The following is a 15,000-nucleotide window of genomic DNA, read 5'->3' as shown; positions in this document are numbered from 1 at the left end:
GACAGAAGCAAGAGAAAGAAGCCTGTCAGTCTTTGGTAGGACAGTCAAGAACTAGCCAGTAATCGTAATAAAATAAAATAATCCTCTTATTTATGAGGAGTGCCTTTTTTTTTTTTTTTTTTTGCGGAACCGGGTATTGAACTCAGATCCTTGCGTTTGCCAGTCAAGCGCTTATCCTACTGAGCCATCTCCCCGGCCCCGAGGAGTGCCTTTTGCTTGAAGACCTATATATGCTCATTCTCTGAATCATCTACTTGCATTTTAAAGTCATGAGTCACTTTCTAGGATGTGACGTGGTGTTGCAACCACGGACCAGAAAGTAACTTGGTTTAAGTGTTGATAAAATGTGAAGAAACAAACCACCTCCCGCCCCCCCCAAAAAAAAAAAAAAATCCAGAGCAAGATTGCTTCCACAAATAGCTTTTGATTAGTTGGGTTTTATCTCTAAGGTATCCACTAGTGGCCTTTATTTTTCTAAATGCTACATTTTCTGCTTACAGTCAAATGCTTTTTCATGCTACTTACAAAAATAAATACTTGTACTTTGCTCAGATCATAATAGCTCATTAGAGAAGGCTGATTTCGGACTCAGACTACAACCTAACACCAGAGGGCTGAAGAGGCCTCCTCAAACCTATCACGTTGCGAGCGCTAGCTCTCTAGGGAAGCCAGCAACTGAGGACCGAGATTCAACCTTCTTAATTGTGAGCCTCATTAGTGATGGTTGCTAAGCAAAACACACACCTACCTTCAGTGCATAGGAAGGAGATAAACAATACGTCACAGACACTAATGACTCTGGTGCTCAAGGCGACCTTTAATTATTATATTTTTGTTCTCTTATACCTTAGTCATTAATGTAGAAAAACAAATTAGTTTATTTTTGTGGACCACAGAAGATTCATAAATTGTCTTCCAGTTCTTCCATCTGAACTGTATTTTCATTCTGATAATCTGCACCGCCTTCATTCATGCCCTGTATTATTAGTATCTGTGTGCCTCACATGTAGCTCTTGAGTTTGCCACCTTAGGGTAGAGGATTTGTCTTGTGGCTCTTTGTTTAAAGGATTTAATGAAACTGTTTTGTTTGCAATTCACTTTCTTTAAAAAAAAAAAAAAAAAGTTGCTCCCTCAACAGTCCATATTGCTCAGAACCTCATGATTATTTGAGACACTTGAAAAAGGAACTGGACCTGATTTTACCAAGACAGGTAAGCTGTAGGCTCTGCGCTGCAGTAGGAAACCGAGGGGTGACCATGTGCAAGTATTGCCGCATTCTGACCCAATGCCCAAGCGTCTCCCTCCCTGCCACTCCTATGGAAATTCTTCTTTTAACAAGCAAAGCAAGAAGTCTATTACTTGAAATAACATGATAAAAATTTTTACTTGGATTTTCTTCCTCACTCCCTCTCGCCTGCCCTCGAGCACACATACACAGAGAGGTGCGCACACCCTCCATCCACCCAGGAAGTTGTCTTTGAGCGCTGAATAGGGAAGTAACCACCCACTGCAGCATGCACAGGGGATGGGCTGGATGGGTACGTCCAACAAGCCAAAGGAAAACCACATAAATTAAAATTGCAATAAAATCTGTAAGCGAAAGAAAGCTTAGAAATAAACCAATAACATGAAAGCTATGGCAGGTGAGGCGAAGGGAAGGCTGCGTAGCCAATCAAGGGAGAGGGGACATAGGCAAGGCCATCATCCCCTCTCCGCCACTCGGAAGGCCCTGGCCCCATCCTGCTGGGGGTTCTGACACTACGCAGCCCGAGGAGAGCAACTCCATGGGAACCAACAGAAAGGATGATGCAAAGGAAAAAAAAAAAAAAAAAAAAGCATTGCAAATTAAAAAAAAAAAAATACATGTAACATGTGCCTACCATTTTCCAGATAAGAAGGGGCCGTACCTTCTGACGGGTCTAGGCGGCGGGCCCGCCTCCCGTGTTTGGAATTGTTGTGCACAAACATGTTGTCGGACACAGCCAGCACGTGGCCATCCACGTTGACTGTTGTCGATACAACAACCTGCAAAGATAAAGTGCATGCGAAAAGGGAGTTGGCAAGGAAAAGCACAGAACCGGATGGGCAGAATAAAGACCAGAAGCCAGCGCAAGCGCTGGGGAGCCCACGAAAGTGTGGCTGCTCTGGAAGGGCTCCACTGGTTGGTGTGCACTCAGCTTTTTTGGCTAATGGGGGTGGTTTGTTTTGCTTTGTTTTGTTTAGACTCAAGATTGCTTCTTTAAAAAAAAAAAAAAAAAAAAACCTGTTCCACTAATTAAGGTTTAATCTCTTATTATGCTAACAAGTGAATTCAATTCAGAGAAATATTCTTCTAGCCATTAGTTTCAGAAAGACCCCCTCTAGCCACTCATTTGAAAGCTGCTGTTTTTGATTGATCTGTTCACATATTGATTAGATAGTTTATCTAATTTAAATTAGTTCGCTTGAGAGCAGCCTCCCTTGAAGAGTTGTGAGGATTCAGAGATGCCCAAAAAAGGCTTCATAAATCACGACCATTCCTCCGACTCACATTCTATCAGCAAATGATCCCAGGGTCAATTTTACAATTGCATTTAATGTCTGGTAATGACCTTTTTTTGCATCCGAAAAGCTAGAATTGCATTTGAATCATGGAAGTGTTTTCAGCCCACTGCGAAAAGTATCCTCTCTCACAGTTCAATTAGGAAGAATCACGCCAGGGCAAAGTCTTTTCTGTTGGGAGTGGTGGCTCCCAGTCCTAAGTCCAGACTTAGAGGGTGGCTTGGGAGAGACAGGCCAGGCCTTCTTTGCACTCTCAGTGGCTTCCTGAGAGCAGAAGAAAAGGAACCCAGCACACAAGGACTGCCTGGCTGGTGGGACAGGCACCTATTTTCTCTGGTGGACGTGTAACAAGCATCCTAGAAATGGGCCCAGGAAAGAGCACAGTACAACATAGCTTGACTTTCTTCTTTGACAGGGGTAGGTCTGCGTGGTACATTACTTCCCCAGAGTAGCTCAAACCTGAGCCCAGGTTTAACCTGGGGTTTGTGGCAGGATTCCTGGGGCTTGAGCCTGCATTTGGCAGGAAGAAGTCTGGCTCACTGCCACAGATGGGGCAGGCTTGGCAGGTCTTTTGGGGGAGGGGGGTCATACCACCCCAGAGAGCTGTATGAGGTGGTCATTGGGAATTGCCAGGTATTAAGGACCAGAAAAGCAGAGGCTACAGTAGTCCTTAGTAAATAATACCTATTAGTGTTGGCCGCAAATGTAATGAGTGCACCACACCAAAGATGTTAGCAGTGGGGTAAGGGAAGGAAGGGCTCTCAGGCTTTCAGGGAGCTCTTCCAACTTTCTGTAGACTTTTTCTCAGTAGTGCTGTTAAACCCGGGGCTTCATGCGTGCTAGGCTACATCCCTACCCTTACCCAGAATGTCCTTAAACTTAGAATCCGCCTGCCTCAGCCTCCTGAGTAGCCGGGATTACAGGTGTAATACCTGGGTGCTGAATTTCTTTCTAATCTAAAACTGCTCTAAGAAAATGAGAACCTGGCATGGTGGCACAGGCTTGTAACCCCCCCAGCACTGGAGAGGCTGAGGCAGGAGGACTGTTGTGAGTTCCACACAAACCTGGGCTACAAAGTGAACTCAAGGCCAGCCTGAACTGCACAGCAAGACCTTGTCTTAAAAAAAAGAAAAAAGAAAAAAAGACAGAGAAAGTCTGTTAACAAAATAAATAAAACTAAGTTTTAAAATTAATGACAGAAATTATTAAAGTCACACAAATATTATTTTAGGAATTTAAAGAGAAACTAAAGCTACACATTCCTATATGAATATATAAATATGGGAATAACTTTTTAACACTTTCAGGACCCATGGTGGGGGTAACTACCCCCCAAGTCCCCTCGGCAGCAGCATTCTCGACACAAGCTCCCCTTTAGCTTGTCAGGACTGCAGAGGTCTGGACAAACCTCCAAATGTTGTCGCTACTGCAGCTGGCTCCAGGTCCCAATCTCACGACCTCTTCTGACTGCCACCCACCAGCATAACCCATCAGAACCCTGGCAGTAGATGGCTCTGGTGGCACGAAGGTACCACTCGCACTTGGCAGCATCTGTCGGGGGGAGTCAGAGGCCGTCCCTGTCATTCAGGTATCCTAGCAGGGCCCACATGCAGGCCCCCACCCTGGGCACTAATGGAGCTTCGGGAACATCACCCAGGCGCAAGGCAGACACCTAATACTGGGGCACAGACTTGACCTTTTTTAAGTTCCTAGACCATGATGCCTTAAAGAAACGAGAAACGGTAAAAATAAAAAAGAACACTGACTTTGTTCTATTATCGATATATAGGTCAGTCACCAGGGGAGCAGAGTGTTGTTGAGCAGAGAAAGCAGCCATCCTGTTTTGTTTCCGTTTGGGCCAACCTGCAGTGCACCCACAGAAAGGTACTGAGGCACGCAGCCGGTTAAAAACATCACGTAAGCCCTAACATAGTCCTAAAGCTACTTCGACCTTCTGAGGGGCAATGAGACTAGCTAGAGACCAGAGGAGGTCCTGTTACTCGCCAGTCAACCCTGGGATCACTGACAGCAGTCACTGGCTAGACAAAGAGGACATGGCCACTCCGCCCAGTGTGACCTCCATGCTGCTCAGGGAGCCTTGTGCAGGAAGGATGAAAGAGGCCTGAAAGTTAGCAAGCAGCATCGCTGCCGGCTGCTGAGAACACTGTGAGTGACCTTATGGGCCCTGCCTTCCCTGGCCCGCTGGGCAGGCCTAGAGAGGGGCATTGTGCACTTCCCTGATGACTAAAGCATACGCGACATTCCTAGAAGTACTTTGAGCTTTTTAATGGAAAAAGTCTTCATCCCAAATAAGAATCACTCAGTGACTCATTCCAGTTATATCGATTAACTATTCAGTGGTTGGTGGGTTCCAGGAGCAATTTTGTATTCCAGCCTAGAATATTCTTATAATTAAACTCAGCTCAATAATAATTCATCATGGATACATGGTACCTTTACCCTCATGTAGTCTCCTGATCACTCAAAAAAGCAAGAAAAATATGCATATCTTTATAACCCAATCAGTTCCCCTTACTCCTGTAGACAAAATCCTCCAAGGTAATCAGGGAGCATGTTAGTAGCTAGGCATGGAATTGGGGAAATCAGAACACAGTGGACCACACAAGGAAGAATAAAAGCTGGGAAAGTGTTTGTGATTTTCAAAGGACTGCACTGAGCAGATGTGGGCTCTTTTATAAGGAAGACTCAGGACCTCAAGTATCCCTGAAAGGCTGTGTTATGGTTCTCCCTTCATTGCAAATCAGTCATCCACCTTTCAATCCCCAGAGGATCTTAGGTTTGGCCGTATTTCCAGAGGTGACGTCAGGTTGCTGTAGGCCATGAGTGGACTCAACAAATCTGGCACACTGAACATGCCAGATCATTTCGAAAGAATTATTTTAAACATACTTGATCAAATGAGCAGGATTGGTTTGACCCTAGCCCTTGGAGAACCACAGGTTGTGTCCTGAACAATTGCAAAATGAGAGTTTAAATCCGGTAGGGGCCATGAGGCCAGCTCCATGTGTGTTTGCAGTGCATACCTGGAACCTCCGCATATCCCGAGGGTTGCCTGCATTCTTCAAACAGTTTTGATTGCACTTGAGGAAAAACTTTAGGAAGAATCTATAAAAACACAAAACAGAGTTAGGGTTATCACATAAGCGATACAAACTTTTTGAAAAATACAGGGGAAAAGTAGAGGGTGCCACACAATTGCAGCTGGCTATCCTTCCTGGTGGGGGTGATACTGAGAGACAGTGGAGGACAGGTAAGTAGCCAGGGTGCCCAACCAACCCCAGGCATAAAGTACCACTAAGTATGAGCACTGCAACTTACATTCTTCTCACACCACAGATTACCAAGCTTTGTAACAACAAACGTGACTTCTAGATTGGGCTTGGCCACTTCACCTCTGGAGTTTTGTGCATTCGACCATTAACTATTGAGGAAGCATTCACCCCACATAGGGCTGCTTAGCTCAGTCAGTAAAAATGCAGGATGCCTGGTTAAATTTGAACTTTAGTACAGGTATATCCCCAAACGTACCTACACTAAAAAATTGTTTACCTGAAATTGAAACTTCACTAGCTATGCTACATGTAGGAAGTCTCAACTCTGGTGGACAGCTCTGAATAAGCAAATATAATTTTAAAGTCAGATTTTAAAAGTTAAAGAGTATATATAACTCTTAAAAAAAATTAGGGCTTTGATGACTTCTGTGAACTTTTTATGCTTTTTAGGGCATAGATGACAGTTTTGGGTGTGGTCACGAAAGCCCTGTGCAGTGAGGGGTTGGGAAGAGCAGGCACCTCCCCTGTGGGAGCTTGTGCCATCCCCTGCCTCACCCTGACCTTCTTTGGTAGGAAGACTTGGGGAGTCCTGGCAGGTGGCTGAGGTGCTGTGAGGAAAACCCTATCAGGCATCCCCATTTCTGCATGTTCAGTGACAAATGCAGACCCGCTGGCTTACAGCTTGAACTGACAAGGACCAACCTGGCTGTGACGATACCCACAGGGAAGCCAGGGGGTCTCGTCCCCACACAACCTCTGCCTGCACGTGCACAGAGCACATCCGCTGTGCACCACAGCGCGCTCTCCCCTCACATCCATCCTCCGCGGCTGTCTAAGCATCCCGTCCATCAAGTTTATGCACAAAACTGCTTTCTCCCAAAATATCATCTGTCCTACTTGATGTTGATGAATGTTTTATGAAGTTTCACATGGTCTCCTTGAGTTCAGTCTCTTGTGTCAAGGTTCCTCATTGGCTATTACATTCCCAGAGAATAAAAGGACTGCGTGGGCTAAGACTCGGTTCTCTCACAGTGCGGCCAGCACATGCAGGCAAACTCTCAACCATGGCAGAAGAAAGCTCAACTGACAGAAGAAAGCATGGTGGCTATTTAATTACACTTTCTTATACACCACAAGGCTATTTTAGGCCAGAATTTACATCTTTTATTAACTCACCTCACCTATACACTTAGCTCACAATGCCTCTTAACACCATCTGCCATCAGCTACAGCAAGTCACTTGATATTCCACCCACCAATTTTTCCTAACAACCAGTGTGCAATTAAACTCCACACGTTCTGCAGCGAGGTAAATTAGGTGCACCTGCGGCCACACCGCGTTTGAACTGCATCAGAAAGGGCCTAACAAGGTGAGGGCGCCACAAAGTTATCGTCCTGTCAGGCAATTAAGTTTTCACTTGGGGGACAGCCACACGGTGCAATTATGTCCCACATTACCACCCGGCTAATCTTCTGAGCAGGCACCAGCCCGAGAAGCTGCTCATCTGCAAAGGTACCTGCGTGGAGCCAATGGCGGGAGGCTTTTTGTGAAATGAAAGGTGGTTTTTCCCCCCCATCCAGAGGAGACTGCTTTAAATTCCTTGATGTCTTTTTAGCTAGTTCATTCGATTACCTCCAAGAGAACACGGCAGGCTTTGAAGATACCCTAAATTGTCCTTGTGCTGGCCCTTGCATTGCCATGAGGAGCTGGACTTGGCATTCTGGGCCTGCGCTAAGGTCACCTCAGAGATCAGCAGAACCAAGTTGGGTGCCAGAGCCCGAAAGCATGCTGAGAGTCTGTAGGGTAGACTGAGGCAAAGCAGATACACACCCAAATATATGGTCACATTCTTTGTCGCCTGCCCCCCGCCCCAGTTTGGATAGTGATAGTTTGTGTTCCTCTCAGAAGAAGTGACTAAAGGCAGTAGAAGCACTTAAGAAAGATCTGACGTGAACACCCTGGAGAGCAGGAGCCTTTTTAAGTTCTCAGGTCCCAATGATACAAATAAAGTGAAGCACGGCGTTCCACTGACTTCTCACCAGGGTACTGAGATCTCTTCAAGGACAGAGAGGAATCCTCCGCAGAGGGAAAGGGAAGCTTGGCGCGGATTTCTTTTACCCTCCTTTTGGTTCTGTTTAACTCAAGGATTCAATTAAGCCTTCACAGGTGGAAAGCACAGCAGAGCCGCTGCGTGGCTGCTGACACCGTGCACGATTGTGTAGGGGGCGAGCGCGCGCCTTGCACCAGGAAGCGCTCTGTGCGAAGCGCTGTGGCAATGTTTGGGGACAGGGTGAGAAAATTGAATGCCCGACATGTGAAGTCAAATGGTAATTCTCATCCTTTACTCAATTACCCTTTAATTGGCTTTTTTCCTAAGAAATATCTGACAACCACTTTACATATCTCACTTCCAGAGTGTGGTACACAAAGGATTTAATACTCTTGTTATGAAAGGAAAAATCCTTCCTATGTCAGAAAATCTTTGGCTTTAGCACCAATAAACTCTTTATTACTGCTAAACATGGATTTGCTGCTCGATCGCAAAGAGGCGATAAAAATTCTAACCTGTCATTAGTACATTATGCTTAATTGTGTACAGTGTGTTTCCCTTTGCATCTGCTGGCCCGCCATCAAAATGACCATTATGAGCACTAATTCCCTGACCCCGTCTTTATTTCCCTAAAGAGGCATCATCCTTCACAGTAGGTACCAGAGTAAATCAAGCTTGAAATATGGGCTTTATTTACTTGTTTCTCCCAGGCAGAGGGGCAGACAGCAGCTCAAGACAAACTGCTCCACAGCAATCTCTCCTTGGTAATATCCTACTCACAAAATCCTGGAAAGTTCTCAGGAGCAATTAGCGCGGAGATCTTATCACCTTGGAAATGGGGCTTTCTCTTTTGTCTCATGCAGGCATTAAGAGGGCGTGTGGGTGCTACTGCTTGTGGCTGGGAGGCCTGGTTTCAGAAGGCTCCCTGTTTCAAGCCCTGAGGACCCCGTGCCCATTGACTGATTAGGTGGCCAGGTCCCCATTCAGGATATGAAGGAGGAACCGGTCCCTGGTCTCTTGGGTTTATGCATGAAAGCCCAAGGCCCTCCTTGCTGGTGGGACAACTACTCTACTGGTGTACCAGAGGGCGGTCTGCTGCACCCCAGGAAGAAAGCTGAAACTTTGCTCTTGATGGTATTAAAATCAGATCTCACTCAACAAGCAGCACCAGGACTCCTGTAAGGTGGGATGGTGGCCAAATGAGGACAATTTAAACTGGGCTATCACAAATGAGCGTCAACCTTTATCACCAGAGCCCAACTTGGGTACTGCAGGCTAAGGGGTTAGCCCGCATCACAGTAACTAATTTCAAAGTCTGTTCCATTTCTGTGTGTTTAAGCTATGAATTAGTTCATTTATATTTACTTTTATGAAGCTGATTAACCAGAGCTTCTCTATCTGATGAAAATCATTTTAATTGTAGTGTTAGGCTCCTGTGTAATATCCATTACATTATGAACTGTTTAAATTCTACATGGGTATTGTGTAAATTGGCCCTTTGTGAGCTAGCAGGCAATTAGGACCAAACAGCTCTCCTTTTAACGGTTACAGAACTTTGTGGTGTTGTTCAGGACAATCAGAGACAAAGGAGGCTGTTTAATTGTAATTTAATGGAATATCAAGGAGTCCGTGGCATTAGACGCTGGCAACAGAGAGCAGGAGAGAAAAATTAACTGCAATTATGTTTGATTAAAGCTATCCTTCTCAATAATCAGCGGTCCTGACAGGCCATGGGGCTCCAGTGGGCTCCAGGATGGCAAAAGGTGTTCAGCAATATTAGGGCCAATAAAGGGGATATTAGCATAGCTAATTACAGCCCTGCAAAACCTGTAAAGGGGGCCTCTGTGTATTGTAATGTGTGAAATAATTGGCTGAGGCCGTTATCAATTACATAAGGAATGAATTTGGTTTGTCAGAGAAAAGCTGATGGGATGCATTTCATCTGACACCATCCCTTCCCTCACATCTCCAGGCAGCGAAGAACTTACCCACTTCCATCAAGAGCTGCAGCCTGCAGTGGCCAAGTCACTGTAAAATCATCTCGCCAGCAAGTGTTGGGTAATTAATACAACTCATCCTCGCGCCCTCCCTGCCGCTGCTGTTTTTACCTAACTGAAGCCACTAATCATGCAATAATGATTTCTTTCCCTCTGGTCAAAGGAGAAATAGATCGGCTCCTCAGAAATGCAGCAGGCTTCACGGGCGCACCCTGGTGATGGGAGGAGAAAAAAAGAGACTCAGAGCACTCTGGTGCCTTTTGCACGTGGTTATCACTTTCTCGAGATTCCCCACTTCTCAGCGTTGCAGCAGCCCTCTGTGCAGGCTTAGGGTTTTTCTTCTTCTCTTTTTTTAACTGTCTAAGTGTAGACCCTTCCAGAGCTGCGACGCTGATGGGACGAGTGAAAAGCCATTCAGGCTGAGTGTGAGTCCAGGCATCTAGCAGCCTCCGCACAGGTCCAGTGGCCATACTCCCAGGGCCAGGCTCTGGCTCCCCACAGGTCCTCCAGCACCTCGCCCCAGCTCTCTCCTGGCCTCAAATGGGGGTGACATGGGGAGAGCTCCGTGAAGACTGAAAAAATACAGGTATCTTGTATAGGACGGCGGTTCACTTTTTCAGCTTTAGTGCGGAGCTCTTAAGAAAGCAGCATAAAGTCGGTAGGCGTCCAGGCCACTAGTCACAGCCTGAAGCGTTCATGTGTAAATCAGTCTGGTGCCAAGCTCCTAGGTGTGCGTGGGGTGGCAGCGGGGGGCTGCAGAGGGCTTGGGTCGGGCCTGCCCCACGTTGCTAGTTACTATTTTCACATCTGATAGCCAAGACAAGGAAAAGTGAGCCCGGACTGCCAGGCAGAAACCGCAACTTTAAATGTCACTAGCTACTGGCACAGCCAGGTGAGGTGGCATTGCAATGACAAACAACTGCTTTGGAGGTGCAGGGCTTCCTTTGGGGGTGAGCAAAACGTCTGGAGAGACATGTGAGAGTCCCGCAAAGAGCGCCAGCCTGTCACCAAGTTGTGCAATTCCAAATGGTTGATTTCACGTTATGTCAATTTCACTTTAAAGACAAAAAAAAAAAAAAAAAGGCCCCAATCCAAAGGTGACTACAAGAGCAAGGGCACAAATGGCCAGGCCTCCCAAGTGGGAGGGGCTGCAGCCTTCGCTGTGCTATTGAAATGAAATAGTTAAGAGTCAAATTAAAAGATAGAGCCTTTAAGAGACTTTTCCCTGACTGATAAGACAGTGGCCATGGAGTGATCTTCGAGGTCCCTGCTAATTACTGGGAAGTCCCTGAAAGCAGTGGCCGCAGCTGTGGTATGTGCACACCCGGCCATCAGTCGCTGGAGTATTGATTACTGAGCAATTCTAGCCGATCAGGTCCGGGCACTTGAGAGACAATGTGCTTCCCTCACAAAACCTGTAATGAGCAGTTCCTATACACGACTACATTCTGCTGACATCAGATCTGTGCACTGAGATAGTACACAGGTCAATATGTATCGGATTTCCAAAATGCGAGGGTCTTAATGTCAGGCCTCTCTTTTTCTCTCACTCCTGCCATTAGCGATGACTGGGTTCACGTTCTTTAATGCCATACGGGAGGAAAAATCTGCTCCATTAGTCTGATTTATTCTTCAAATATGCCATGACAAATTGCTTTAACACTAGACTTATTAAATTCTTGTACATTTCAAGTTATGGGTCTCCTAGCCTTGTAGTGCTTGCATGACGTCATGATGAAGAGGGCACAGGGCGACAGCGGGGGAGTTTTACAGCTGCGCCAGCTGCCCTTGGTCGGGGGCCTCCCTCCCCAGGCAAGAGCTTGGGGTGGCCTAGCTGCCTGCCTGGGAGAACCTAGCCTCCACGAGAGGTGTTCCCCCAGCACGCGTGATATCCTACATGTAAATGGAGACGTATAAGGATTCGGAAATATCCATGGCTTGACTCGCAGTTCAACAATTACTGGCCTTTGTGTGGGAATTCTTGGTCCCGTGTAGCAGAGCCCGTCTCTAGTGGACTCAAGCTATTTTACTTCCCTTTCACCGTAGTAACCACACCGCATTAACAATATTTGTACTACAATCGCCAAGGGACCCACTTCCCAGATTCTATCACTTCTTTATCTCCTGACAAATACCTCACTATCGAACATTATTAGGTTTAGAAAATTAACCCCTCGCAGTCTAGAGCCACACTAGGCCCCACCATCCCTCCAAAGAGCCTTATCACTAAATTTCTGCTATAATGGTTTTTCTTTCCATCACAATTTCAGCAGCAGCTGTCAAGAGGCACTTATAGATACCATGATCTTGTACTTTTGCAATGATTCTCATTAAAATGATGCCAAAGAGATCTGATGGGATTTAATGGCTTTGCTGGCCAGCTCGATATCCACTTCCACAACAGATCCCGCGCCAAGTGCTCCGTTTGGAGGAATTCGTGTGACTTGCATTAAACTTTTCCGGGTGGTTTTAATATGTTCAGATAAGTACAATCCAGGTAGACACTCTAAAAGCGAGTGCATCCCGGAGTTGCGCGCTCTGTCGGCTGCCCTCCTCGGCTGTCAGCATTCTAGTTAGTGTTTTCTGTAACAGTTCCTGATATTTCGTGATAGTTTTGATAAGGTTATCTGTTTAAAAGAAGTCAACTGCACAACACAAAAGAACTGTGAAGTGCACTATATTTACACTGGGGCTCCTGTTTCAAGTGCCTATCTTTCTTTTCCCCCTTTACCTATTTCTCTATTTCTAATGGGCGATGCAGCATTGACATTATTTCCCCAGCAGATCACTAGCCCTGTCAATCAGTCTGTATTTTGTCTTTCGCTGCGGGCTCATTAAAACAGCTTCCTCACTCCCTCTGGACACTGCTCTATTTGCCAGCTCTGATCACGAAGCTCCTTATTTAAGAAAAATGCCAGCATCACTTGGCTCACATCAGATGCACCCCCTGACTTGTTGCCAGCTCCAGGGGAGACTTTTCAGGTTGCGTGGAGATTAAGCGCCCGTGCTTATCCCAACTCAGGGTTTCAAACCTCTCCCGCCATCCATGTGTGCGTTTTTAGGGGTCTGTAGATAACGGTAACACTTGTCTACCCATCCTGATTTTGCCTGGCCGCCGAGCTCATTCTCAAAAACAATGCAAGGCTGGATGTTTTTGTTGCATTTTCCCCCCGCCCTCCAAAAGGGGCAGGTCTTGTTCATCTTTTCCTGCTCTGATATACATTTTCCCCCACCCATGCCAGCTTGCTTAATTAAGAACTATCCTCTGCATAGACTGATTAATAAAAAAAATCACATTTTAAATCAAGCCTGTGCATGCAAGGAGGACACCACTGTCGAACCTGCCTATGCTGCAGCTCTCTAGCCTTTTAGGTCCTGATTAAAAACTTATTAAAACATTATAAATGATTAATGGGAGCACAGCTCTGAGTGGCAATTATTAGTTTTAATGCAGGTAATGCAGCTTAATGAGGGGCACATGTGCGCAGAGCCTTAACTTCATTACTCCTGCGTGTCAACATATACAAGAGAAATGTGTGTACAGGTCATCCATTACTTGGAACAGCACCGAGCCCTCGCTCTTCACCTCCCTTTGTTGATGAGCCAGGAGCTATAAATTAATCCCTTTCTGTGGCTCGGGGAAGGACCAAGGTGTTAAAATCACAGGAAACCCTCTTTGGCTCCCCACAAGTCTGCGCGGCCTCGGGTGGGAATATCTCACAGACCATCTTCTCCGCAGCCCAGTGGTGCTAGGAATTTTTCACTGGAATTTTTGCAGGTCATGATTAGCACTGCTTAGAGGCAGGAGCCACTGACATCCAGAGCTGGCCGGGTCCCTGGCTTTTCTAGTTTGAGGAGGACCATGATGATGGCAGTGGGGGACGCTCAGCTCCACCCTGCCAGGGCCTGCTGCACTTGAGCATGGTCTCCCTAAATCTTTAGACGCGACTCCAGTGTCCTTCCAACTTCTTGCCCCCTGTGGGGCGGGGTGCAGAGAGTGAGTGTGGGATACAGAGACGCACACAGACGCACGCTGAAGTCCCTGGTGAAGCAGCTCTGGGATGGAATGCAGACACACGAGGAAATACCAGCCAGGGGCTGGCTGCAACATGGAGACGTCAGGGTGAGCACAACCCCGCGAAGAGGCGGGTGGTGAATAGACGCATTTAGGACGCTGAGAGCAAGGCGCTCAGAGCGCCTTCCCAGCCCACACAGAAGCCCATACAAGTCGCCAGTCCCACCTGGGACCCTCAGTCCCGGGCCTGCTGCAGCCCACAGCTGGGGAGCAGGCCAATGGGCCCAACGTCGCATGTCACTTTTTATTTTCTGTTTTTGTGACAAGCGGTCTGATCCAGGCCGATCTCCACTATCTGTTTGAAGAGTATTCAGGACTATTTGCATCATTTTATCGCTAATGTATAATATATGGCTCTAAAGTGAGCCCGGGCGCTGTCTTGTTACCGAGCATAAAAAAGTAAGGGCAATAAAGATACATTAGTTCTCTCAAGCACAGCGGCTATAATGCAAGCAAGAAGGTTGCTGCTTAGAGTTAAGAGGCAACCTTTCTGCCTGACTAAGACAATGGAAGAGTAAAGAAAATGTCAAATCAAGAAAAGCTGGATTTAGAGATGAGGCAGCCCAGAATGACGCTGGGGCCATATTTTGTGCAACTATAATGCAGTTGGCAGCAAAGATCCGTGTTTCTGATTCATCCAGGGCTGCATGGCAAAGCTTTGTCAGTCTGTGCAAGGTATAAATAATTCAGGGTGAGAGATGGCAATTACAGGGCCCTGCACAACCAAAATGAATATTTTATGAGGACTAAAACTGCTCTGGAATGAATCATACACATGGAGTCACACATGGCGAGTGGGCTCATACATGCCAGCCCCAAGAAGAGAGAAGCCGAGGCCCTTATCTCCCTTCAGAGTGCTGACTATAAACCTGGCGAATGGTAATAAGCAAACACAGAACGGACCAGCCCCCTGGCTCGCCGGCCTCCCACCCTGGACTGAGGCTTGGTCCCTAAAACGCCTGCTGGGAAAGCGCCCAGCCCAGCCCAGGCCGCAAGCACCCTGCTGGCACACCCCTCGTGTGGCTTTCAGTGACCGGCCTGAC

The 15,000-nt window shown here is 46.7% G+C and overlaps 1 protein-coding gene across 9 annotated transcripts in view; it reads right to left on the bottom strand.

Annotated features, from left to right (window-relative positions):
• Ebf3 (early B cell factor 3) overlaps positions 1–15,000 on the bottom strand; it is a 129,913-nt gene that overhangs the window by 35,937 nt on the left and 78,976 nt on the right. For 6 of the 9 annotated variants that reach the window (XM_023709056.1, XM_023709058.1, XM_023709059.1 and 3 more), the window contains exons 7-8: positions 5,586–5,667; positions 1,881–2,025 (exon numbers count right to left, since the gene is read on the bottom strand). In XM_023709056.1, coding sequence (XP_023564824.1) covers positions 1,881–2,025; positions 5,586–5,667 — 227 coding nt within the window. The remainder of the gene's footprint in view (positions 1–1,880; positions 2,026–5,585; positions 5,668–15,000) is intronic. The other 3 variants (XM_023709057.1, XM_023709060.1, XM_004625573.3) reach the window with 1 other exon arrangement.

The sequence above is a fragment of the Octodon degus genome, unplaced genomic scaffold (assembly GCF_000260255.1).
Source record: "Octodon degus isolate 3935 unplaced genomic scaffold, OctDeg1.0 scaffold00010, whole genome shotgun sequence".
NCBI classification, from domain to species: Eukaryota; Metazoa; Chordata; class Mammalia; order Rodentia; family Octodontidae; genus Octodon; species Octodon degus.
Note: the sequence above shows the minus strand (reverse complement) of the source record. Positions and strands in the feature narration are given on the sequence as shown.